The sequence below is a fragment of the Crinia signifera genome, chromosome 5 (assembly GCF_055691185.1).
Source record: "Crinia signifera chromosome 5, ASM5569118v1, whole genome shotgun sequence".
Lineage (NCBI taxonomy): Eukaryota > Metazoa > Chordata > Amphibia > Anura > Myobatrachidae > Crinia > Crinia signifera.
The window spans coordinates 298,073,674-298,100,723 of NC_139221.1; the positions used below are offsets into that span (position 1 = coordinate 298,073,674).

Here is a 27,050-nt window from a genome sequence, read left to right on the forward strand (position 1 = left end):
GATGGCGCACATACATAGATGGCCGTGCTGGCGTGATGGTGAACATACATATCTGGCAGTGCTGGAGTTATGATGCACATACATAGATGGCAGTGCTGGTGTGATGGTGAACATACATAGCTGGCAGTACTGGAGTGATGGTGCACATACATAGATGGCAGTGCTGGTATGATGGTGAACATACATAGCTGGCAGTGCTGGTATGATTATGCCATGTATTCTCCCTAATAAGCACGAGATGATTACAACTGTTGGAATCCTAAGATTAAATTGCAAAAGCCATCCATACCATACTGTAGCCCAATACAATGTGGTTTATATCCATCCTACAAAAGTGCATTTGTAAAGGAAACTGGCGAGCAGTGCAGCACACTACAAGCCCTTACCTCCTAACATGTGTGGGCCAGGAAGGGGGCATGGCCTATACTCGAGACAGCTCTGAGCTGCTGGCCATGCCCCAGTCCCCACTGTCTCCGGGGGCAGATCTGCACCGGGCAGGGGGGATTCCCAACTCTCCCCCCCCCCTTCCCCATGCAGGACCCTGGGCAGGACCGTCCCAACAAAACGGGACGGCCCCGCAATAAATCTGAACAGTTGGGAGGTATGCAAGCTCATACAGTAAACATTACAGGGGAACGTTTTGAGAGATAAGTGGTTTTGTTTTGTTAATCTATGATCAAAGAGTAGAAATGATTACCACAAATCCTTCACGGTTTCAGTATGAATAGACAATAGCTTAATCAGATCTGATTTATTATGAAGGGTGATCATTTATTTATTTATTTGGGTTTAAAAGCTACAAAAACTGAACTACAGCTTGTATAATTGTTCTCCACAGACTTATTGACCAAGATTCACACACACGTAACTCCTGAAAGTGAATAACATTCCATATGGTCACTGATCCGTCAGTTTTGGCCATGGTCCATGTAAGTAACATTTAGTTACAATGGGGCAGATGCATTAACCAGAATTAAGTGCCTTTCTGCACTTAACATTAGTTAACTGGGGGGGATTACGTTTTTTTTCAGTGTATGAACAGCGCACCTTACATGTGCTTGGGACAGCCCGCCAAGTAACGCACGGCGGGGCTGTATCCTGCAATCCCCCCCAGTAATTAGCAACACCAGCCCAGGGCTAGCGTTGTCCTATCCCCACTGCGGGGACAATGCTAGCCCTGCTGCTGGCTCAGCTGCGCACGAGATCTCACGATAATAGCGAGATCTCGCACATGCCCATTACAGCCGGCCAGGGGGAAAGTACGATTGCGCATACACAGGGACGCTGATAAGGAGAGCCGTTAACGCTGGGCATAACGGCTCTCCTTATCAATGCGGGGGGGGGGGGGGGTTAATACATTCGGCCACTACGGGTGCCCGCTTCTCCACGTTATACCGGAGAAGCGGGACCCTTTATTTTATAAATGTTAGGGGCAGATTAATACATCTGCCCCATTGTATAGCAGAAGGTGAGTTGTTCCCAGCTGAAGCTGAATTCTGCGTATTTACTTCATATTCGTAATAGAGCTAATCTACTTCGATGTCACTAAAAACATCACTTTAGTCCCCTTACAAGCAGTTTTGTATAACTGTCACTTCTTTGAGCCCCGAGTACGTGTAACGTGGGATGTAAAGGCGCCTTCACTGACCCTGAATAAAATGTTTATTGTGTCCATTGTAATGCAAATGCAAGTCATCTGTATCACGTGTCCTCATAAATTACACTGTCCACCCACCTGACTTGTTCATTTATTCTGCTCAACTCTATTAAATCATTGTACACCCGTCACCTGGCAGATAATCACCAATAACCTCTCCTTGCGGTAACCGGCAATTTCATTTCTACTGAATACCCATAAATTGTATTTCCATCACAATGTTGGATATTCGTTAAATTGCAGGAACGACAAACTAAAAAACTTCTAAACACATAGTAGCAGCCAAGTCCAGCTTATGAATACACTTTATACCCATTAGTGGCACTTTTACATCACTTTTTATAATAAATAATGTTAAAATGAGAAATAAGTATACAATTATCAATCGCACAATTTAGTACTGTACCAACCAATCAGCTCCTGTCATTTTTTGAACACAGCCTATGATATGGGAGTTAGAAGCTGAGTAGTTAACACTGTGGCCGGTATCCAATTAGGCGCAGTAATTTACGCTCCTTTATTTTCTGACCATACAGGGAGGCTGCAATCTCTCCCTTACCCTTTTCCCAGGTGACAGCCGACACAGACACTCCCCCAGACGGGACACCCCACTGACGGGGACGCACACTACAAGCTCCACAGTGGCAGAGGATGCTGTATGGAGCTGGCTCTGTGTTTCGGGGTCCGGAATGTTCCATTTTTTTACCCAATCCCCCCAGATATTTTTTGTCGTTTTGCTTTCTTTCATTGGCTGTGCTTGGCATACACCTGACTAACTTTCATCCTATCATCCAACTAGTTGGTTGGATGGAGTAAAAATCTGGTACTGGATGGGAGCAAATGTAACTCATAATTCAGTAATTTGTTCTGGAAACGGAAAAAGACTGGCGCTCAGACAAAGTGCTGTAGCTGATTCTATTTGATTTAAACAATTTGACTGAATGTTTTTGTCCATGCTCCTGCGATTGTGAGCAAATTGCCGAGTGTCATTTTGCTCCAATACAGTACCAGATTTTCCGTCCAACCAACCAACCAGTTGGATGTTTGGATGAAAGTTAGTCTAGTGCAGGAATGAGGAACCTTTCGGCCCTCCGGCTGTTGTTGAACTATACATACATAGGGCATGCTGGGATATGTAGTTCAATAACAGCTGGAGGGCCAAAGGTTCCCGATCTCTTCTAGTATCTACGTTTCCACTCATGTTTATTGATTTATTGCATGCATTAGGATTCCTAGAAGGATGTTCCAGGTGATCGGCTGCATGTTTCCTCCAGTGTACTTGGCACCTGACAGCTCTGAGATATGATCTCATAGGTGTGCATGTGCTGTTATCTCCTATATACTATATAGCTGTCGATGCCACCCGTTATTAAGCAATCCCCGGGCCAGACAATAGTTATTCCTGCTGACTAAACACACTGCATCACATACAGTATATACAGTATACTGTATACAGTGCACTGCCGGTGGGTTAATTTGAGGCAGCTGTGTACCTTATTAGCCCTGTGCAGTCTCTGCATGTTGCAAAGGTTGCCTGGTATCTACTAGTGAGCGTTCCAATGTGCTTGAAGGGTGACTAGTCAGCCCTTTGTCCTCTTCCATTGCTCAGGATGAATAATTACTATGAATGAAGAGTTCGCCTTGACTATCTCCAACAGGACTTGTGGGAACAGACGGATCTCTGAGGACAAAGTACGTGTCCGTATATTCCAAGGTGTCCCAGTGCAGTGAGTGCACCAGTCTCTCTGCCTGGGGAGAGCGGACAGCACCATGCTGTCTCCAGGCCAGGTTCCTAGGCATTTCTTAGCAGTGTTCATAATACTTTCAGGACTGATATGTCATCTTGGGGAGCCAGTGACATCAAGGCAGAAAAGAGATGCGTCCAATGACCAGTAAGTATGATGTTATACTATACCAGTGAGTGATGACTAACCTTGGCACTCCAGCTGTTGTTGAACTACACATCCCAGCATGCCCTGATACAGTTTTGCTATTTGGCCAAACCAAAACTGATGCAGGGCATGCTGGGATGTGTAGTTCAACAACAGCTGGCGTGTCAAGGATAGCCATTACTGTACTATACAGATGGAACACTGCTTGACATGGCTAAGGTCGACACAATCATGACGACAATGGGAATGTCGACATGACGTTTTTATGTTTTATGGCTAGCACAGTGTTAAAATTTGACGGTGTCCATGTCGACTATGTCAACATTCGGGTTACAAAACGTGGAAAACACTTGTCAACTTTTTCACTGTTGACCTAGCCATTGTCGACCTAATACTTGTGTTGACGTTGCAACCCTTTCGACCTTAGGTATGTCGACCTCCAGTGGTCAAGCAATGCATTTTAACCTAATATGGATCGATCCAATGATCCATACCCACTTAAATGAAGCTTGATCCTCCAGCTGATGGGGCTTGCTGGGACTTGTAGTCCAACAGCTGCTGGAGTAGCATAAGTTACATACCTGGGTTTTGTTTCTATTATATATCAGTTGATGTTTAGAATTATGGCTATATAAGAGAAACATTAGCTTAATGGGAGATAATAACGTCTTTATTCCCTCATAGACCTCGGATGTCTTCTGAAAACGGAAATTTAATATTTTCGGTGAACCAAGTCAAAAATATTGAGTTTAAGACCGGTTCCTATGGGAAAATTAAAATGAATGATGCTGATCTCTCTGAACTTCTGAATCAGGTAACTAGATATCTAATTAATAATAAATACGTTAAAGGGGCTCATGGTAATTACTGTTATTGAGTCTGGCCTCGGCTATATTGTCATTTATCAGATTCAGGGCCTGATGGGGCCTACACGCAGGGGGATTTCAGGGCATTTTCTAAGTTATCTGACTAGATCGCTCCGTGTGTAGGGGCCATAGCGATAGCGATGCGCATGCAAGATAAATCTAGTGACATTGCCAGTCAGGGCCAGGGGTCTCACTGGAGCTGGCGGAGGAGGAGCGGGACCGGAGCGGTGGCGGCTGTGGAGCTGGAGACCGGAGCGCTGGGGTCTGGCAGGACTCAGCAGTGGCAGGGGTGGCATTGTGGCTGTGTAGCGGGGACCGTAGCGGTGTAGCTTTCAGGCAGCGGGACTCGGTAGCGGCAGCAGATGACTTTGAAATACTAGACGGCACACTTATTGGCTGAAGCCGCTGAGTGAGAGCTCTCTCAGCCGATCAGTGGCTGCCTGAATGTGAGGCCGTTGATTGGCTGGGAGAGTGCTCTCTCTCAGCGGCCCCAGCCAATCAGAGGGCCGTCCAGTGTTTCAAAGTGATCTGCTGCCGCGTCCCGCGCATTGCATCGGACCCGCTGTCAGTCACCTGCAATTTGGACTCTTTTCCTGCGATTGATTGCTGCAATTGCAGGAAAAGAGACTAAATTGCAGCTTAATTGGCCAGTGTATGGGGGCCTTGAGGGGCTGTAGCTGTGAGCAGCCATGGAAGCCTGATTCTAATCCGAGAATCCATAGGGCTAATGCTGGCCTGGCCCAGAATTGCACAGAGCTTTACATACACAACTGCTATGCTTTCGTTAGACCAGGCTTGGCCAAACGGCGTTATGAGAGTATTAGACTCTTATAAGACAGGGCGGATATTTGGCTCACATTTTCCTAATCCACTTACCGCCCAAAATTGCTCTATGTCACATAAATACCAATATTTCCATATACTGGAGCAGGATGAACCTATGCAATAATGGGTATGGTATCGGGGTCCGACTATTCTATTCTCCCTCTATGGGGGTCGTGGACCCCCACGAGGGAAAATAGCAGGTGGCCGTCGGGAACCCGGCTGTCGGTGTTTAGACAGTCGGGACCCCGTCCGGCACCCGCAATAATGTATACATTTTGCATCTAAGAGCTGTTTTTAAAAATGCACCATATGATATATCCCAGAGTCTGCCAATGTTCCCACAGTGCCCTCACTGATAACGACCCAGAAGTTTGAAAACAGTTCCAGCCCAGGTCAGACCCAGGATATACCCTGTTTCCACTGAAGTACCGACCCAGGATATTCTAGGGTTAGCACCATTCACACTGCACATGGGTGCACTGTCTTTAAGATGGCTGCTTGGAGATCTCTAAACATCAAGAAATCTTCCTACCCCATAATGGGGATGAGCCTCCATCTTTGTGCTGCATATGGACGCAGTGCGCATGCGTTTGGCATCCGTTCATATTCACCCCGGCACAGCTGCTGCCTGCATAGAAGGGCATGTGCCCTGTCCCCCAATCTCCCGACTGCCTTCAGAATGCTGCAGTTGGAAGGTATGGGCTCTCCCATTGCTGTATATTGGTTCAGATTCCGAATACCCGGCTTACCTGTTTGGGTATGGTATAAGTCCCCGACACATAAGGCACACACAATTTAAAGCCGTGAAAGCCAGGCAGAGAGCTGTGCGCTGCCCGGCTGTATACTCAAAGCAGGTCCGCGGCTATTTTGAACTCCCCTGCTGGACCGTGAGCCAATCGGAGCTCGCAGTCCAGCAGCCAATGAAGAGCAGCAGTGGTGGCTCCTGATTGGCTGCTGGACTGCAAGCTCCAATTGGGTTGCGGTCCAGCAGGAGAGTTCAAAATAGCCATGTACAATACCTGCTTTGAGTGTGCAGCCGGGCAGCGCACAGCTCTCTGCCCGGCTGTCATGGCTTTAAATTATGTGCGGCTGTCTTCCTTAGAGTGAGAGGCAGCAATTCACTCCCCCTTGACAATGAGCATTTAACTCCCCCTTGGCAACGAGCATGTATTCTCCCTTAGCATTGAGCATGAAGCCCCTGGCATCAAGCACGTAACCCCTGGAATAGAGCATGTAACCCCTGGCATTGAGAAAGAACAATGAGCATGTAGGTAAGCGGCACTTATGTGGCATAATGTGTAATGGGCATCACAGTGTGTGGCATATGTATAATCAGCATCATCACAGTGTGTGGCATATGTATAATGGGCATCACAGTGTGTGGCATATGCATAATGTGGGCATCACGGTGTGTGGCATATGTATAATGGCCATCATCACAGTGTGTTGCATAATATGTAATGGGCATCATAGTGTGTGTCATAATGTGTAATGGGCATCACGGTGTGGTATATGTATAATGGGCATCATGGTTTGTGGCATAATGTCTAATGGGCATCATGGTGTGTGTCATTTGTATAATGGGCATCACAGTGTGGCATATGTATAATGGAGCATGGTCGCTGCATTTGGGAGTGGCACTTCAAAAAATATCGCTCAGGGTGCTAGTGGGCCTCGATTCAGCCCTGGCGAACATATTGAAACCTTACTGTTGGGCTCCTGATTCCATTGTCGGAGAAATGATCGGCGGAATCCCTACTGTCATTGAGTCATCGGGCACCCATCTGTTTACACTGCTCCTCGACACGGCTCCTATTCATGTCCAACCGTGCTTGAATCCCAGATTATTTTTGTAGGGCCATTTCCACTGAGGCTCAATCGCTTATGAACACTTTATATGGCCTGCATGTTCCTGTGTATAGTGGAGGTAATGAGCATTTAATGTTCTCAAACATAATAAGATTGGTGCCAAGTCATACCTCCATGCTTTATAGATGGCCTCTCGGAGATCTGGAGCATGGGCACAGGTATATGCCGGCTACTGTGCCCTTATGTGCCCTGCAGGAATGTCACTGCATTCGCTTTGTCGTAAAACTCACGTTTATCATGTAACACTTTAACTTTTAGCTAAAATGTAAAATGGCCTTTATCACAGAAGATCTGTCCTGGCAAAACAAAGGAGAACCTCTTGTATTATTTACATTTTCAGATAAGTAAAAATAAGGAGGAGATTGCTGTACTGAGAGCCAGCGTCACTGGAAACAACCAGACTGTTACCCAGCAGATCGCTCAGCTGGACACAAAGGTACATGTACTGAGGTATTTGTGATTGGCTGACAGCATTATGGGCCTGATTCAGGTTGGCTCGGACAGGGCCGAAATCAGGCCCATTTCTGATGGTGGGGGTCTGCACATGCGCATTCACGAATAAGCGCATGTGCAGACCCCCTGTGTGAACGCCTTCGGTGAGTATCTCACTAGCCGAGGCGTTCTCACGGTCAGGGCAGGGAAGGGGGCGGGTAGGGGGCGGTAGCAGAGGAATAACCAGCGGTTTATGGGCGTCCCCAAGAGAAAGCTGGGCGTTCCCTTGGGAATGCAAGTGGATCGAGGCCTGCTCAGGATGGGCGGATGACGTCACATGACGTCAGCGCCCGCCCCCTATTCGTCCATCTCTGTCTTAAATAGAAGTCAGCCTAGACTGACTTTGATTTGCCAACGGGGAAAAAAATAATTTCGATGGTTGGTGACCATCGAATGCCGCATGCAAAGGGATGTGTAAGCATCCAAATCCCCTTGAATGTGTGTGGGGGTGGGGGCATAGGCAAACGCAGGGGGGGGGGGGGGGTTCTGGTTGCCCAGAAACCCCCCTTCTCTTGGCAAGACATTTACCTGTTCGCTAGGCTGCGTACATACCCAGCTTAGTGAACAGGTCTGAATCAGGCCCTATATGCTAGGGGCGCCCGTCATTTGCAGCAGCAGAGGCGCGGAACTTGCATGCGGCCTACGCAGTAGTCATACTGCATGCCTCCATGGTGGCACTGCTCCTAGTGAACGGGCAGGTCCAATTCTATTTAATATTAATGATCCCTCCAGGATTCACTGCCTCCATTATCGGCTGGTGGAAGTAGACATGGATCCATAGCACTGATGGGGGACAAACTAGAATGTTTGGCTGTCACTGCGAACTCAGTAAATCACTACTTTCACAGCTTTGGCTGAAGTTAAACCATGACGCAGAGCTGCCCTATGTCAGCCTGTTGTCCGGTATGAGTTAGGGATCAGTGATCCCTGCTTTGACTTTCAGTGCATCAGTATGGAGCTCAGTCCTCCAATTGTACTTGTATATTTATTAACCTGAAATGAATTGACTATTACTATAATTATTACTATTCTTATTATTAGTTTCAGCAATTCACTGACAATCCTTCCCTTATTTATATGATCTTTTCTTCTCCAGTTAACCAGTATTGAAAACAGAATTGACACCTTGCAACAGGTAAGAAAATAATGACAGAGAACGTTCTCCTGTAAGTATAATGTCATACTGGATACAGGGCCGGCTTAGCAGCATCGCAGGCTCTGGACAAAGCAATGCACCGGGGCCCCTTCAAAACCTTTCGCAGGGACCTAAACATTTTTAGAATAAAAGTTCAGTGCACCTCTCCTGCCGCCCCCACGGCGTCTCTCCATATCCTTCCATATAATGAATGGCTTTCAGCACTCTGATTGGTGAATAGCTGCAGCTATCCTCCAATCGGTTTTGCTAACACCCATTTACTTTGTAGCTGGGAGGCTGGTAGAGAATTCTACCTCCTGGCTCTGATTGTGTGACTACCATCTGTCCCTGCTAGGAGGCCCCTAGAATTGTGGGGCCCTGGGCAACTGCCCGGTGTGCCTATACATTAAGATGCTCCTGAGTGGATAACCTAATGACATATATTGATAAGATGTCTTTAGTGTTCATTCTAGCTCCCGCCATCTTTGAAAACCCATGCAGTACCTCTTCCCTGCCTGGGGTGTCGCTGTTTGCTGTAGTGCTTCTAGCACAGCGTGGTCTGCATATCGGCACTGGTCTGCAAACCAGACCTGTGCTAGAAACACCACAGCAGACAGCGACACCCCAGGCAGGGAAGAGGAAGTGCATGGGTTTTCAAAGATGGCGGGTGCTAGAATGAACACTAGTCTTTCTACTCAGCTACTAGGAAGATTTCAGTTGTCTTTGGCTTCAGCTGTCACAGGAGCCTCAAGGCAGTGACCAAACAGATGATGAACCAATAAGGTGTGAGCATAAATCATGTTCCGTCATCTGCCTAATGTGTCACAAGGCACTACAAATAGGGATCAGTGATCCCAATATTTGATTTATGTTTAGGCTGTATGAGCTGTGAAAGCGTTGCAGGGCAGTATTCCATTGTCAGGGCTTAGGAAGCCACTACTGGCGCTGAAATGCTTGTTTCAAGTTAGACTGCCGACACCATTAAAATGCTGTAAGGAGACTTTTAAACTTGTCGGCATCATGGTGTTACTGTATGTCCAGGTATCATGAATCGGGAGTGAATTACTTGGTTGTTGCTGATCCTTGACCTGGCTCCAAAACTAAGATTACCCCATAGCCATAGCCTTCAACTGTACCTTTTTGGCAGGTACAGTACCTTTTATGTATAGGAAAGGGGGTGTGGTCACACCTTCTTTACCCGTGACCACGCCCCCTTTACAAATTTGTACCAGTTTTTGCTCTTCAGATGTTGAAGGGTATGTAGTTACTAACGCACCCGCACCTTATTGGCTGTGCATAACAACACGTCTTGGCTGCTGCAAAAAAAATAAAAATAAGACGTGTGGCATGGGCACGTATATACAGTACTTTTATTTCAGGGGTCTCTCTGTACAGCCTAAATCCATATGTTAAATTTGTTTGGTTTAAGCAAGGTATTGGGGCGACATGAGATATCAGAGATGCCATCTACCTTAGGCAACTCAATGCTGTGATATACGGCCATCGTTTTCTTGGAAATGCCAAAACCCCTAAAAGATTAAAAATCCTTCAAAAACATTTTGGGTGAGATTTAATAGGATGAGAGATTCCGAAAGTGAGAGATTTGGGAAGAAATCTCCAGTTGTTTTAAAAGCAGCAATCATTTACACTGCAAAACCAGTGTGATTTTGCAGTGTAAATGATTGCCGCTTTAAAAAAAATGGGAGATTTCGGTACTTGTTTCCTAGCACGGCGCCACCGATGTCAATTGTATGGCATCGGGTCTATCAGATCGGTCGTATCGCATTAGACCAAATCACATGCGATGCGATGCAATTACACCCGATCTTTAATTGTACAGCCACCCTGATGGCTGATTCCTATGTTAAATGCCCTCCCAGACCCTATTTTTAATTGTACACCCACCTTCATGGGTAATTAGTATGTAAAATGCCCCCCATTGTTAACGCCACGCCACAATCAACGTCAACCCGAAGCGTGGCAAGCGCAGCGAGCCCGCGAGGAGTGGCGGTACGTGTCCTCCGATCTTTTCATATCCCCACTATCCACGGCGCCGTGGAATTGATGTTATATAGCGTGGCGAGCGCAGCAAACCACTGAGCCTGAAGCGTGGCGAGCGGAAGCAGATTACTTCACATGTATTCTGCGCCCCCTCGTTGGGTTCGCTGCGCTCGCCACGATTCGGGCTCGGTGGCTCGCTGCTCTCGCCACACTATATAAAATCAATTCCACGCCGACGTGGATAGTGGGGGTCTGAAAAGGTCGGAGGACGCGTTCCGCCGCCCCACGTGGGCTCGCTGCGCTCGCCAGCTTCGGTTTGGCGTTGATACTGGGGTGGCGTTAACTATGGGGGGGCATTTCACATAGTAAGTACCCATCAGGGTGGGAGTACAATTAAAAATCGGGTCTGGGGGTGCATTTTCCATAGGAATGAATGGGAAATCGCGTTGCATCGCATGCGTTGCATTGTAATGGCATGCAATGCGATTTTAAAATTGTATAGGAACATTAAAAACCCTTATATCAGGTCAGATCGGGTCCCATCGCATACCTTAAGTTATGGTATGCGATGGGACCCGACGGGCGCTGTGCTAGGAAACAAGTACCGAGATTTCGTCCCAAATCTCTCACTTTCTGAATCTCTCATCCTATTAAATCTCACCCTTCAAATCTGATCTTGCACCGTGCACTGTGCAGATCATTCAGTGTTGAGAATAAATACCATCAAGTCAGTGAGTTGACATGTCATCCAATTATTTCCTGGAAGCAAAATCTAAGGAGGTATTTTTAGTAATATCTTGTATTTGCCTCTGTATCTATGACAGGTCATCAGCCGGAAGACGTGCAGCAGTAACCCGTGTCAGAATTCAGGAACGTGTCTCAATCTACTGGATTCCTTCTTCTGTTTGTGCAACAGTAAATGGCAGGTAAGGAATTGTCCCATTGACACTTCTCAGTTACACAGTGCCTGGCCTGTCTATACATTCACTTTGGTCATACAGAATGAAGCATTGCAATATTTGCTTTTTGTTGTGGCTCATACAGGTACGGTCAGAGTTGGTACCACAGCTGCTTCCCTGGAAGCATGAGTGCTAGCACTGTATGGTAATGAGCACTGTATGGTAATGAGCATTGTATGGTAATGCAACACTGTATGGTAACGCACACTGTTACCTGCTCGCTAGACTGGCCCCCATTGTGATCACTCATTTGACAGTGAGCGACAAATAATGGAACATCACAAAGTCATCCTTTATACCCCAGCATTGCAGTCTATAGACGGTATTCAATGTGGATTTTGGCGATGTGCAGCGAATCCTGTTTAGGATTCGCTGCACATTCGCCACTGGTCGCCGCGTTCCGGAGCCTCGCCGGCTCCGGTATTCAACGAGTCAGGGGCTCGCTGCCCCTGACCGGCGAATTTGAGCTCCTGCGGCGAACGCCGCAGGGAGCCTGAGGACGGTGGCAGGCAGGGAGATGGAAGTCTCCCTGCCTGCCCCAGAACGTTTGTGGGGGGGAGGTGGGCTCCCCGGGTGCCAGGCAGCACAGGCTGCCCCCCGGGGGTGCCAGCAGGGGACCGCGTATATATTTACTACACCCGATCATGAATATGTAATGATCGGGTGAAGTGAATATATGAATATATAATGAGAGGCTCGGCTCCGGCCCCCTGCTGGCTGGTCTGTGTAAAAAAAAAAAAAATAATAATACATTTTTTTTAATTAAATATATATTCATGTGCTTACAGCACATGAATAAAAATAGCATGCCCCTCCCCAGAATAAAATTCCAGATTTTTTGACACCAATTGTAAAAAACAAAACACTTTATTTTAAAAGTTCACCTTCCACTTCACCATAAAAAGATAGCGATTGCTACTCGGTGAATCATGGTGAAAAAAACCTTGAAATGTTTTCGCCATCTGGTCATTGAATAGGGTGATTCACCGTTTCAGTCAAAAATTCGCCTAACAGCACAACATCGCCATAAAAACATGGCGAATCAAGCTCATTGAATACCGCCCTATGAGAGGCCACACGGCTCTTCACATGCAAGATCCAGTATTTGGTCAATGATGAAGCCCCGCAGTGTTTGGCAGGTCAAATGTGCAGTGAGAAATCTATACAACCACTTTCAAGTGGTTACATACATATTACTTACATTACTGTGATGGCAGGAAGGGTCACATGCTGAGAGGCCTGACCGATGTTCTCATGAACGTCAAGCTTGAGGCAGGTTTTTCCCTCACATTGGGTGTCACACCAGATACAGTGTGCATGTGCTAGTGTCTATCATTTTAATATGTTGACAAGACAATGTTTCATGTTTGTGTTGTGTCTCTGTGTGTATGTGTGTGTGTGTGTGATATAACTATACAAATAATGAACAAAATGAAATAAACTGCATGTGTGGAATAATGGGCCAGTTATAGGTGGATGTGGTATTTTTCCACTGTCTGAAGGGTCAAGTTGTATTCCAGAAAACCTCAAGTGTTTCCATACACGCTCTCTCTCTGTGCACCTTGGGAGTTGTACAGTCTCCAACTAACCTCTATGTAGTTTATGATACAAGAGTGTCAAAACTAGGCAAATGGCTAGGGGGCCCTGTGGCATTACTACGCTCCCGCCAGGAGCAATCACCGTGCGAGACTCCCATCTCCCTCCTATCACTGTGCAGCGTTTGTCTCCCTCTGCCCTATGCCGCACGGCACAAACTGGGGGGGAGGGGAGGGCACGAAACACGCCCTTGCTTCCGGTACCGTGACACCTGTACCGCTGTGTGTCGGTAGGGGTCCCACTGCACCTCTTTGCCCGGGGGCCCATAATGCTGTTAAGATGACCCTGGGTGGCAGGCACATTCAGGTGAGAGGGAGGAAGCAGGCTGTCACTTGCTTGGGGGAGGGGTCAATAGGCACGCACATGTGAGATGGAGGAAGAAGGCACAAAAGTTTTTTAAATTGAAGGCAGAACATGTAATCTCCCCCCTCTTGTTACCTGCTGTAAGCTGAGGTGGCCATACTGTGGGGTCTACGCCGGCCAGGATGTGAGCACGGATGACTGACAGCTGCCATCCAACTCTGCTGCGCTGCCTTCTTGTGGTTGGGTAGTGATGACTGCTGAGGAGCTTGTACCGCTCTCACTCCGCCTTCACTTCAAGAGCCACCGGACTTCGCTTGTCTCATAGAGCACACGGCAAATGGATGGGGCAGTCGCAGTGCCCTCTAATTTGGTGCTTGATGTAGCCTGCTCTATCAGAACCTCCGCACAGCACCTGCCTCGGCTCATTCACAACCAGGAAGTGCCTATTACTTAACTCAGCGCCGCGCCGCACTCCATTAAAAAAAGACCAAACAGCTAGGAAAAAATATTCAAAAGACAGTAGCAGGCAGTGCTGTGACTATAGAAGATGCAATCAATTGCTTGCTGCGCCCCCACAAGCTCTCGGGCCCCATAGCAGCTGCATCCCCTGCACCCTCTATAGTTACGCCACTGGGGCCAGCAGTTAATTCTAATCACGGATGGTGTAATGGTTATCATTACTGCCTCACAGCGCTGAGGTCATGGGTTCCATTCCCACCATGGCTCTAACTGTGCGGAGTTTGTATATTCTCCCCGTACTTGCGTGGGTTTCCTCCTGGTACTCCGGTTTCCTCCCACAATCCAAAAATATACTGTTAGGCTAATTGGCTCCCAACTAAATGAACACTAGAATGTCTGTGTGTGCGTGTAGTTGTTGTAGATAAAAAATAGAGTGTAAGCTCCACTGGGGCAGGGACTGATGTGAATGTTCAACTATTCTCTAAAGAGCTGCGGAATATGTATGCGCTATATAAGAAACTGCTAATATATAAATAAATCACAGAGAGACTAGAACAAGGCTGCATTGTCCACATAAATCCATTTGAAAAAGACCCAATCCTAGTGTTTGTACAGTAAGAAACCTGAATGATATGTTGTACCCTCTGGTTCTCTGACAGCTTTGGTGTCACCATTTATACGGCATATTCCTATATACTGTATATGTCCTATGTAAGCACCTTGTCTTTATTATTAGGGCCCTACATGCGCGGAGGATGTCAATGAATGTCAGCTTTATGCTGGGACTGCTCTGGGCTGTCACAATGGAGCTACATGTGTGAACACACCTGGAAGCTACAGGTAAATGCTGCTATAACATAATTGGTTACTGTTGCAGTGTAATTAGTATGTGACCTTGAGTAGTATATTGTGCTTGTATATCTTGCTTGTATATTAGCTTTACACAAACTCACTACAGGTCTATGCGACAGGCAAACTCATCACCAGACACAGAGAGTAATAAACCACCAGCCAATCAGCTCCGACCTGCCATGTCACAGGCTGTGTTTGAGCTGATTGGCTGGTGGTTTATCACTGTCCATATTGTCACTTTTCATGCTTAGTACATCTCGCCCTTACTCAGTTGAACCCTATGTATCACAGCAGTGCATGGCCATTCCACCCTCCGTCAGGGTGGCAGGATTACATGCAATGTATTGCATGCATCACCGCTCCCCACCGCCAGGTGGGGGTCCAATTGGAGGCCGGAGAGCAGCAGGTATGACCTCCGGCTCGGGTCCGATGCGCTGGTCCGGATCAATTCCAAAGGATCATTTGATAAAGCTGTTCCGATATGGCGAAACGCGTCAGTAATCTCTGCACCCATGCGCCTAATATGATATGAGGTTTAGCTCATATGAACCAATCAGATTATATTAAACATTTATCTAATAAATTCTATAAAATGATAAATGCTAAAATCTGATAGTTGCTATGGCAATGCACTCATCCTCTTTAGAAGGTTTAATAAATATCCCTGTAAATAGTATCCAAATAAAGTTGTAGTTGAGTCCCTTTCTCAGCTAGAATCTATGAATCACATTGCTTCAAATACACACAACTGCAAGTCAGCCATTTTGTTTGCCCCATGGAATGGTCGCCACAATTACTATTGAAAATGGTAATTTCCACCTCTAGTAACCAGGCATAAACATGATGCAGCCCATTTGTTCTGTGATCCATCGTAGTCTTCCTCCTTCATCAATCTGTGCAGCCAAATCTATGCATATCCATAATGCAGCAGGGGCTGCTGGGAACAGAAATAGTTGTTTATAATAGTTGTGTAAGGCGTTGCTAGGAACGTCTGACAGGCCCGTGAATGATGAAATGGTTACATGCTAAGTGTTATCTGTTGCAGCTGCTCCTGTACTCCAGAGTGGTACGGACCACAGTGCACCTCATGGTATGACGACTGCAAAGCAGGCTCTGCAACGCTGTGCGGACATGGAGTATGTATAGATTTAGAGAGAACTGAAAAAGATCAGGTAAGCAATGCACCAGAGAGAAATAGTTTCCAATGTCAACAAAAAAACTCTTGTTGTGCCAAGAATCTAAGCTCAGTATTTAATTTAATTATATATTGGATGGATACAACCATGATGGTTCAACCATTCACTTCATAGAATACCAAACCCTGCTCTCTCTTGGTTCTTCTACTAATTGTCCAACTGCTTCTTCTGTGTCTCCCCGCTCCCCTTGCCATCCTCTTCTCCTACCAGTTGGTGTCTCCATCGGCTATGTGCATTGCCCCTTTCTCCTCTCTCTTTGTACCTGATTCCTCTGTGAGCTTATCCCTCCTTTGGCCTCCAATATCACCTCTATGCTAAAGATACCCAATGTACCTCTGTTCCCCTTATCTCACAAGTTCCCAGTGTCTCTCAAACCTTATTCCACAGGGAGGCACAGCGGGTGCACGATGCTGGAGAGACACTGGGAGTGCATGAGGCTGGAGAGACACTGGGAGTGCATGAGACACTGGGAGTGCAAGGGCTGGAGAGACACTGGGAGTGCATGAGGCTGGAGAGACACTGGGAGTGCATGAGGCTGGAGAGACACTGGGAGTGCATGAGGCTGGAGAGACACTGGGAGTGCATGAGGCTGGAGAGACACTGGAAAGGAGAGCATGAGGCTGGAGAGATGCTGGGTGGGGGAGCGCATGAGGCTGGAGAGACGCTGAGGGGAGGGCATGATGCTGGAGAGACGCTGGGAGTGCATGAGGCTGGAGATACACTGGGAGGGCATGAGGCTGGAGAGACACTGGGAGGGAGAGCATGAGGCTGGAGAGACACTGGGAGGGAGAGCATGAGGCTGGAGAGATGCTGGGGGGGAGCGCATGAGGCTGGAGAAACACAGGATTATGAGAATAGAGAGAAATGGGGGGCATGGGGCTAGAGAAATAAAAGGAGTGCTTGGGTGTATAAGTGTATTGGGGTGTAGGCACACCTGACAGTTGTGCATCTGGATAATAGAGAGAGTTTTTTTAGGGGAGCTGCACTATACGTAGGGAATTTATTTCACTAAAATTACAAATTGGAGGACATAACTGATTATAATTGATTAAACAATTTTATGATGCACATCACTCTGTGGCTTGTCCCTCAGGCAAATGTCACAATCATGATGTTCAGTGGTGCACCCCCGAGTCAAAACATGTCATATTACACAAAAAAAGAGAAAAAAGAAACTCGGGTGGGGTGCACTCTAGGTCCTCCAAATAAAGCTATTCAGTTAATATTTTTTGTATTTTTTATTGGAGCATTTTTGGATTATTTTTTATTTTTTTATATTTTTAGCTGCTGTGCCCGCTTAATAATTTATAGTGTTTAACAACAATATTTTTATTTAAATTTTTTAAATTTATATTATTTGTTTACTTTAATTTTTTATGTTATAAAAGAAACTAGGGTGCACACTCTAATATATAGGGTTTACACCTTAGATTGTAGCTGTGTGAATAGATTTTATACAAACATCCTGCGAATATATATGGTAAATTTATTCAGGAACTGGTATTAAATAACAATTGTTCGCTATTGATGTTATATCAATGAAAAATTGATTACAAATAAATGAATGACCATCATATCACCCTATCACCACATCACCATCGATGTTTTGGGGTGTTTCACTCAATTGTATAGTGATTAGGGTTTTAATCATTGGTCAAAATTATATGTGATTTGCATCAATAATCAAACAAAGTATTTACAATTTTATGTACAAATATACACTTATTTGAATCTCATCCACTATATAATTTATGTGGATCTCAGTCGCTTTTATATCCTTCTTTTTAGTTTTACTGCATCTGGCACAGAACTGGATGCAGCACACTGTATGAAAATACAGTCACTAGGCTATTTATATGCTCATTTGCTCCTAGAATCAAAGCCAGCATCAGACCGTGTGTGTTATACAGTCGCTTTATTGTCCAACTTAAAGAATTCAAGTGATTCACAAGATCTGCGGTGAATCAATCAGGGCTTGCGTTCTTCATGCACAGTCAGTTGTTTCTTTCCAGCCTGTGAGAAATCAGAATGTAGAAACCGTACATAAATTGTGGTATGCTGGGGAAGGGAATGCGGTATGTATTATTATGTAACTGCATACTGACGCAAGACAACATAAGTAATTAGAAAAATACATACCTTTAATTGGGTGCGGATTATTAGATAGTGTCTAGATCAGGGGTGTCCTCAAGATCTGCCAACGGTTCTCGTTTTCCACATCACCTAGCTGGTGCACAGGTATAGTCATTACTAACTCACATTTCCCAGGAGGTCACCTAGCTAGTGCACAGGTGTAGTCATTACTATCTGTCACATTTCCCAGGAGGTCACCTAGCTAGTGCACAGGTGTAGTCATTACTAACTGTCACATTTCCCAAGTTACCTAGCTGTTGCACAGGTGTAGTCATTACTAACTGTCACATTTCCCAGGTCACCTAGCTGGTGCACAGGTATAGTCATTACTAACTGTCACATTTCCCAGGAGGTCACCTAGCTAGTGCACAGGTGTAGTCATTACTAACTGTCACATTTCCCAGGAGGTCACCTAGCTAGTGCACAGGTGTAGTCATTACTAACTGTCACATTTCCCAAGTCACCTAGCTGTTGCACAGGTGTAGTCATTACTAACTGTCACATTTCCCAGGTCACCTAGCTGGTGCACAGGTGTAGTCATTACTAACTGTCACATTATCAAACCTGCTGCATTCATTCCTACTATAGATCCACAGGTTTGATAAACATGAACTGGTGGTAGATCTTGAGGTCAGGTTTGGCCACCATTGGTCTAGATGGATAGGGTCAATCCCAAAATGTCGACATGCAGTAGATCGACAGGTTCAAAAGGTCGACGGAGTCAAAATGTGGAAATGTTACATGTCATGGAGTGCGATTTTGACGAGTCAGCACAATCACTATGATTAAGTCTGTAGATTTAAAACACAAAACAGACCTTTTACACAGAGATCACGCCCTGTCAGGGACATTGCACCAATTACATACTGTGTACCCATGGGGATTAGAGAGAATGCAGCAGCATTAGGAGGCAATTGTAGAGGTGAGTAACAAATCCTTCGCCACCCCAATTATAAGTTTATTAATATTGAAACAGGGTGTATTTTCCCTTAATAACATTGCCCCATTAATAATATTATTACTAATAATAAATACAGTATTGCACTTAATACATTTAACTGGGTTTTTTTGTCCATTATATTAATAAAACATTCCTCCATAATAGAATTATTATATATTTTTTTGTCTCCCTCATACTTATAATGATTTCCCACATTATGGGTCCCATTCTGACTCTCCAGCCATTTCCCTACTTATGCTAATGCCAGAATCTGCCTGCTTATGTGTAACATACATTATGTGCGTCTATATATGGAATGCCGTATGTCCACTGTTCTCTGCGGGTGTAGTATGGCGGTCTGACAATCGGGATCCCTACTGTCAATATCCCGACATCGGAATCCCGTCTGCCTGTGCTCCAACAGGGGGACAAGCGAAAAGAAGCCCCTTGCGGGCTCGGTGGCTTGCTTCACACTGTACAGGCTCTATTCTCCCTCTATGGGGGTCGTGGACTCCCACAAGGCAATTAAACAATCGGGAATCCGATGTCGGAGTACTGACCATCAGAATCCCAACTGTCGGGCAGTCATCTGGCACCCTGTAGTGTCTGGGTGCCGTAAATCTGTCTGGGCAGCACTACACTTTCTCTTACCAGCAGCCCCGCCCCCTCACATGATGTCACAGGCTCAGGGACGACACATTGTGGGCATGAGTCCACCTATGGCTCTGCGTGTACCCCTATAAAATTATTATTATTTTTTCAGAAATTGCAATGTGAAGAATATATCTATACAATGCATTATTATTTTCTGGTGTCATTTATTTGAATTTTTTTATCTTACTTATAGAACATTAATTGCCTTTATAATAGAAGCCCCTACAAATGATATCAATAATATTCATTGCAAATCTACTGCTTTGCAAATGTTGGGGTACAAATAATTCCAAGGGGTATCCAGGTGGAAAAATAATTGAGAACCACTGATCTAGAAGATCTCAAGTTTAGAAAAACTCGCCTCATTAAAACAAAAAACTCTCTTTAACAATTTGGATTTACTGGATCAATTACTAAGATTAAGTTTTTTTTTTTTTTGCAATAGCCTGTTATAGGTGAAAGGGGTATAAGATGCACCTTCCTACTAGGTACGAGGGGGTGCCTGTGATAGCTTTCACCAGGGACATGGGGAAGGGGCGATTACAGCCTCAATGTATGGTCTGAACCGTTATGGTTTTTATCACATCCGCAGACGATACAGGGAGGCTTTATTCTTCCCCTCCTCCTCTCCCTGGTGACGGCCAGGGCCGCCGACAGGGGGGTGCCAGGGGTACAGCTGTCCCGGGCCCCAGCAGTGGCCGGGGCCCGGGCAGCAGCCCACAGTAGCATGGCACCCTCCGCACAGTATCCCCCACCCGGCGGCCAGGTGCGCACAATACACAGTGCAGCCTGCAGAGCGTTCGAGCCTAGGATACAGAGGGGCTCGGCGCTCTGCAGGCTGCACTGTGCAGTGAGTGCTCCGAGTCCCAGAGGGAGAAGATGCTGCGCCGCCACCGCTGGTAAGCTGGTAAGTAATAGTAATAGAGGGGGCGGGGTGCCGGCGCGCGCGAGGGGGGGGGGCGGGCGCTGGGGGCCCGGGCTGAAGATTATTCCCGGGCCCCAACATTACTAGTGCCAGTTACAGCAGCCCCACCGGGACAGGCACACCCCGGTCAAGCATCGTGCCAGGGACCTATCCGGTAATATGGACTGCCCTTCCAAATCTGCATGGTTGGGAAGTATGTCTATTCCCAGTTTACACTTTATTCGAATACCCCTGTTACACCCTTGTGCCAGGTTTTACTAAAAAGAAAAAAAAGAAACATGGAACAATGTAAAGTATCAGGATGTCTTACTGCGTATTAAGGAAACTCACAGACAAATATCTCCATTTGGGAAATTTACCATATAAAGGCAATTTAAAATATACTTCCAAGTGTATAACATATAAAATATGTGTTAATATTTGCATTATGTAGTAGGTGTGTTCTAATAATGATCCTGTGTATTGGCAGCCCAGGTACAGCTGTGTCTGTGAGACGGGATGGATGTCACCTGACGGATCTCCCGCATGTACTGAGAACATTGATGAATGCGCCCAGCCCAGTCCTCCCTGCTCCCAGAATCCTCCAGTGCAGTGCATTGACAGGCCGGGATCTTTCACATGTGGCTCTTGCCCGGCAGGTATCCATAAGTCTCTCCGCTCTTAACACTGAGTACATGAGCCCCCAAAACAGCGATACTTCTCTTATCCCAAGTATGCCTTTAATTATTCAGTCGGATTCAGGGCTCTGCAAAGAGGGCTCTGTATGAAAAGTCGACATTCAGAATGTTGGCAAGGGTGTCACGTCATCATGTCAAATGTCGATATTCATGTCTACATGGCGAGACTAGCGACTTTGTGAATGTCAACAGTCAAGATACCATTTCCAGGTGCCCTAACAGCGGCCTAACCCTAACATAAAACAGACTGTCAAGGTTCTGTCAAATTCACAATGTTGTTATTATCATTTACAGTTCACATTTTGTCCTTATCCACATTCTGAATGTCACCATAATGATTGCACAGCACTGTAGCAGCCATTGACTGATAGGGAACCTGTATTAAAAAAAAAATTGCTTCACCTATCTGCCAATGATGATTAATGATGATTAATGGTGCCGAGCATCAGGAGCCAATACACACTGACTGCACAAGTGTGCAGTGCATTACTGGGAGTTGACCCATAAGACTTTGCACAAGAGGTCAGAGGCTGGGAAGCTTGTGCTGAGCTCTTATTGATGGAGCTCATAACATGCTTCTCAGGCCCATGGAAGACAGCAGCAGCCTCGTCATGGGAGGGTTTTTAACAGACAGTACTGAGCCTGTGAGGTCTCCTACAGAGTAATGTACAGAGGGAAAAACACAGACTTTTCATGTGGTATATATATTAATCCCCCACCCTGCAGTTACCTATTGACCAAGTTTATAATGCCTTTACTCTGTGTTTTGACAGTGTAATATTCTCCTTTGCAGTTTGTGGCCAGTAATGACAAGTGGGATGGGGGCCTTCTGTCTAAAGTGACCTGGGCCCACCCGAAAGTTTAATCCGCCCCTGATTCTGTTATGTTTTTAGTTATTGCTAATGTTTTATTTTCATTGGCTTTAGTATTTGTCATTTTTATTGTTAAATAATCAGGTCTTTAGTCTTGAGAGCCATTGGCTTTTCTTCTCCCAGAGTCACACGATAGAGGATGGAATATTGCTTACAATTGCAAGTTGCTGACCACACATGTGGCTCACATGTCAGAAACAATACTTGTAATTGTGTATTTCACTCAGCACCAGAATATAGTTATCATCTATACCAGGCATGTCCAAACTATGGCCCTCCAGCTGTTGAGAAACTACAAGTCCCACCATGCCTTGCCACAGTTTTGCTATTATGGAATACTAAAACTATTGCAAGGCATGCTGGGATGTGTAATTTCACAACAGCTGGAGAGCTACAGTTTGGACATGCCTGATCTATACTATAAAGGTGACTGCTGAAAGAAATGAGGTCATCAGTTGTATGCGGATGGTTGCTTTAGCCTGCCCTTACTGTATACAGCCAAGCCCCTCCCCTGTATAGTACTGAGCGACTGACTGGGATTAGGGACAGGGCAAAGCTGGGATTGCCATTTACTAGTATTATCATTTAACAAATGTCCCACTGAAATTCAAGCTCGATTGTGCCTACTAAATGATGCGTTTCAGTGGGTGATCAGGGAGGAATTCTGTCTGCGGAGCTGGAACCCGCTCCCCCTGATCTATTGTGATCATGTATACTCAGCTTGTACTTGCACACTGAATTCTTCCTCTGGATCTGTAAAGGTTGGATTGGAAATGGATACAGCTGTCAAGATATTAACGAGTGTGAGACGGACAATGGTGGCTGTTCCGTGGCCCCACTGGTGAGATGTATGAACACAATGGGTTCCTATCACTGTGGCCCCTGCCCACCAGGTAATTCATTATTCCCTAAACACACAGAGTCATTGTCCTAGCTACATAGTATATAGCTGAAAGCATGCCATTGTAACACCACCAGGTTATGAAGGGGACGGACATACGTGCAGTCAGGTAGATGCCTGCTCATTGAATAATGGAGGCTGTCACCCTCTGGCTTCCTGTGCTCCGATGGATGGTAATGTTTGTATTAATCTTACAATTCCTTCAAATGTTACAGTATTGGTTATGAAATGTATTTTACCCAAGGAACACACGCATCGCTCATAAATATAATATCACATCATATTACCTATTTGTAAAAGTAACATACAGTTAGACATGCCAGTGGTGAGGGCAGAAGAGTCCGCTCCGCTCCTGGATGGGGCATCTGGGAATATTCTGTGGAGAAGGGGTTTGAACAGAGGTGTTCCCCCTACTGCCACCCTAGATGACACTTGCTGATCCCCAATGCTCTGTTCACCAACCAATCACTAGAGAAGTGGGCGTGGTTACTGGCTGGCGAGCGGAGTAGGCCCATGAGATGGAGAACAATTCCTCTATCACTTCAAACTACTCATAGGCCATTAGTCATTGCATTTCATTATTGCAGGAATGATAGTAGGAAGACTCTTCCACCCCATGCTCTGGTTGTAGTTAGTTATTGCAGATCACTCCATACCCGTGGCATCCAGATGACTCGCAGACCATTGCTAGCTAGACAGCCAATAGGTTGACAAAAAAAGTTTGACGACCTTGTGCCTACCGTTTCCATATCAACCGGTTGCTTTTGGCAACATTTTGTCACTGGTTATCTAGTGCATGTTGACTGTTTGATATGCCCCCCCCCCATCGCTTGTAGCCCGCCGGATGCCAACGGCCAGCAATATAGGTGTTAGCCGCAATCACCCAGTATATACGGAACTTAACACTGCAGATGAGATGAGACACTGCATGACAAGGGTTAAATCTATACTTGTCACTCAAAACTGACAAACAAGCATTTTTTTTTTCAGAACAATGGCCTGTAATGTTTACCTCATATAGGAAATATAAGCTTTTTATTTACACAACATTTTTTATTTGAATTTATATAACAAATGTGAGCGACGCTGGCACTCACATGGTTAAAGTTGGCACGTTCAGGTAAATGTGTTTAATAAAACAACTTTGGTGGCTTTTATCTTCTCTCAGAGGGTCCCCTGCCAGTTTGCGTCTGTCCTCCTGGTTACGCTGGAACCGGGTACGGGGCGAGCGGTTGCCTGTCTGTCAGTGACATCTGCCAGAAACAGAATCCTTGTGTGAACGGGGTGTGCAAGGTGAGTGATTACACCAAATGTCAATATGGTCATTCTTATGCATAATGGAGACATCTTAATATTCTATCGTTAAAGAGGTACAAGCACTCATGGTTACCAGCCTAATATTGTTAGGAACATGTTTACATTCTGTAATTTAAGACTTTGCCATCACCATCATACAGTCCAGGCAGCCAGTAACATGAGCCTTCAGCCTGACCAATCTCTAGGAATCACAAGGGTATTGACTAGCTGTGTTCTTGGACACAATACAGAGTTGATGCAGCCATTTTGTATCATAAATTCCAAGACTTGTTTATGCTACCCAGGAAGTACCAGGCGAGGCATCTCGGGTGAACTACATAGGTTACACTGGGCAACATATGCAATGCTTGGATGATATGACACATAGGGGCCGATTCTGAATTGTTCCTAGTGATCCGAACTCGTCCCCAGCCGCGATGGTTGGAGTTTGCGCATGCACATTTCTGCGCATGTGCGAACCCTGACAGCTGACAGTTACACAACTCGCCGGGCTGTTGGCAGCGGGGAGGAGGGGCTGGAGGCAGTGACGGCGCTCGACCATGAGAACGCTCAGCATTTCATCGGAGTCCCCATGAAAACGCTGGCCGTTCCCCTGGGTATGCGGACGGGCGGCTGACATCACAGGACGTCAGCCGCCCCCCAGATCTTCATCCAAGCGGTCACAATAAAAAAACACGGCCTCGACTGACTTTTACTTGCAAACGGGGGGGAGAAATAATTCAATGGCCGGTGACTTTAATGATTTCTCCCCCATACACCCGCATGCGGATGGATGTGTTTCTGAACACATTCATTCACATTGTGGCAGGGACCTTCCTGTGGCGGGGGGGGGCACTCGCTCCCCAGCAGGCGCCGTCTATGGGCTCGCTAAGCAGTGTATGTACGCTTCATAGCGAGCCAATCAGAATCAGGCCTATAAAGGGAAAACTACAGAATACTAAATAGAGATGCAGGATCATTGAAAAAAAAAATTGATCCATGCATTGTTCTCCCTACCCACAAAAGTGCCATGTGAGGCGGCCAGTTTGGGCGCATTACATAGCTTACCATGTGTCAAGTAGAACTAAAGCATATACATTATCTGTAAATGATAACTTCCACTGGTTGATCATTCTGCCCATGAAATTACCAGCTGTCTGGATTGAACTACATACAATAGGTAACAGTTGGGGGGAAAAGCAATAAAAAGTATAACATACAGTATCGTGGATATTTATATGAAAAAAGGAAAAATTGTAAAGAATGTGTTAACCTATTGGGGCATAGTTATATCATATTGGAGAGTGGTTACTTGAAGAGAGATAAACTACCAACCAATTATAATGTATGTAAAACTGCTCTATTTGTGGGTAAGCAGCTCACTTGTACTTATTAACAGGTTTGGAATATATTAATGAGCACTTTCTATATGTGGGAAATAATGGGGATGTAAACAAATGTGTAAAATAAATATGGGTCAAATGTGGGAAAAAATATGTGGAAGATAAAAGGAATGTAAACAAAAAAGTAGAAGAAAAGAATACAAAATAATAAAAAGAAGAAATAGGCACGTGTAAAAAAAATGTATAGTTGGAAGTGCGGCTTCCGGTACTCGCTGATGATGAATAGTGCGGTTAGAAACATAGAAACATAGAATTTGACGGCAGATAAGAACCATTTGGCCCATCTAGTCTGCCCCTTTTTTTACCCTTCAGGTTGTGGTTGGTGCTCCCGTGTTTCTGCTGGGCTACTTGTGAAAAGTGGGGGTGGCGTATCAGCTTCTTGGCTTTTATGGGGACTCCAATTTGGGCTGATCAACGCATTTTGTGCGTTAAACACACTTTTTCAAAATAAAAAAAGGACTTTTTTTTGTCCTATTTATTTAAAACTTTAAATAGACACCTAAAGTTGTCTCTGGACCAGAGGAAATGGTCATACCTGTTTTCGAGGGAACCATATGTTAAGAACATTTGCCAATATAATGGCTAAAACTGTTTTTTTATTTATTACTGGTTCCAGAATAGCTAGAAAAAAGAAGAAAAGGTAGAAAAAAAATAGAAAGAAATAGAAATAAAGATAAATAAAAAGAAATAGAATTAAATTAAAAATGAATCTAAAAAATATATAAATGTATAGAGAAAAAATGGAGATGTGTTGTTTATTGAAAGATGTGTGTTGAAGTGTTTGTAGTTCATAAATCCATTTTGATTCGGCTTTCCATAGATTCTTAATGAAGTCTCCTCTGCAATGTTCCACCTTTTTTTATTATGATGAATTTGATACCTGTTGGGTCACTTCTAAAGAGTGGTTTAAGAGCCTGTGTGTTTTTGCCCACTTTTAATGTTGTATATATGTTCAGCGAAGTGCATTTTGACTTTTCTTTTTGTTTGGCCTATGTATTGATTTTTACAAGGACATTGGATTCGATATATGATGCCTTCCAAGTTGCAGAAAATATGTTATTTTATAATGTATTCTTTATTTGTTTGGGTTGATGAGAAATTGGTTACAGTTCTTGTTGAAGTTCTCTTTTCGGTAGTGCATGCAGGG

General features: G+C 45.3%; 1 protein-coding gene across 3 annotated transcripts in view; it reads left to right on the forward strand.

Annotated features, from left to right (window-relative positions):
- Positions 1 to 1,362: 1,362 nt before the first annotated feature.
- The window catches only part of CUBN (cubilin), a 198,656-nt gene continuing 172,968 nt past the window's right edge, over positions 1,363 to 27,050 (forward strand). For all 3 annotated transcript variants that reach the window (XM_083189341.1, XM_083189342.1, XM_083189343.1), the window contains exons 1-11: positions 1,363 to 3,549; positions 4,234 to 4,363; positions 7,450 to 7,545; positions 8,698 to 8,736; positions 11,562 to 11,663; positions 14,791 to 14,894; positions 15,952 to 16,078; positions 21,224 to 21,392; positions 23,065 to 23,196; positions 23,282 to 23,377; positions 24,373 to 24,497. In XM_083189341.1, coding sequence (XP_083045467.1) covers positions 3,428 to 3,549; positions 4,234 to 4,363; positions 7,450 to 7,545; positions 8,698 to 8,736; positions 11,562 to 11,663; positions 14,791 to 14,894; positions 15,952 to 16,078; positions 21,224 to 21,392; positions 23,065 to 23,196; positions 23,282 to 23,377; positions 24,373 to 24,497 — 1,242 coding nt within the window. In that variant the 5' untranslated portion in view covers positions 1,363 to 3,427. The remainder of the gene's footprint in view (positions 3,550 to 4,233; positions 4,364 to 7,449; positions 7,546 to 8,697; positions 8,737 to 11,561; positions 11,664 to 14,790; positions 14,895 to 15,951; positions 16,079 to 21,223; positions 21,393 to 23,064; positions 23,197 to 23,281; positions 23,378 to 24,372; positions 24,498 to 27,050) is intronic.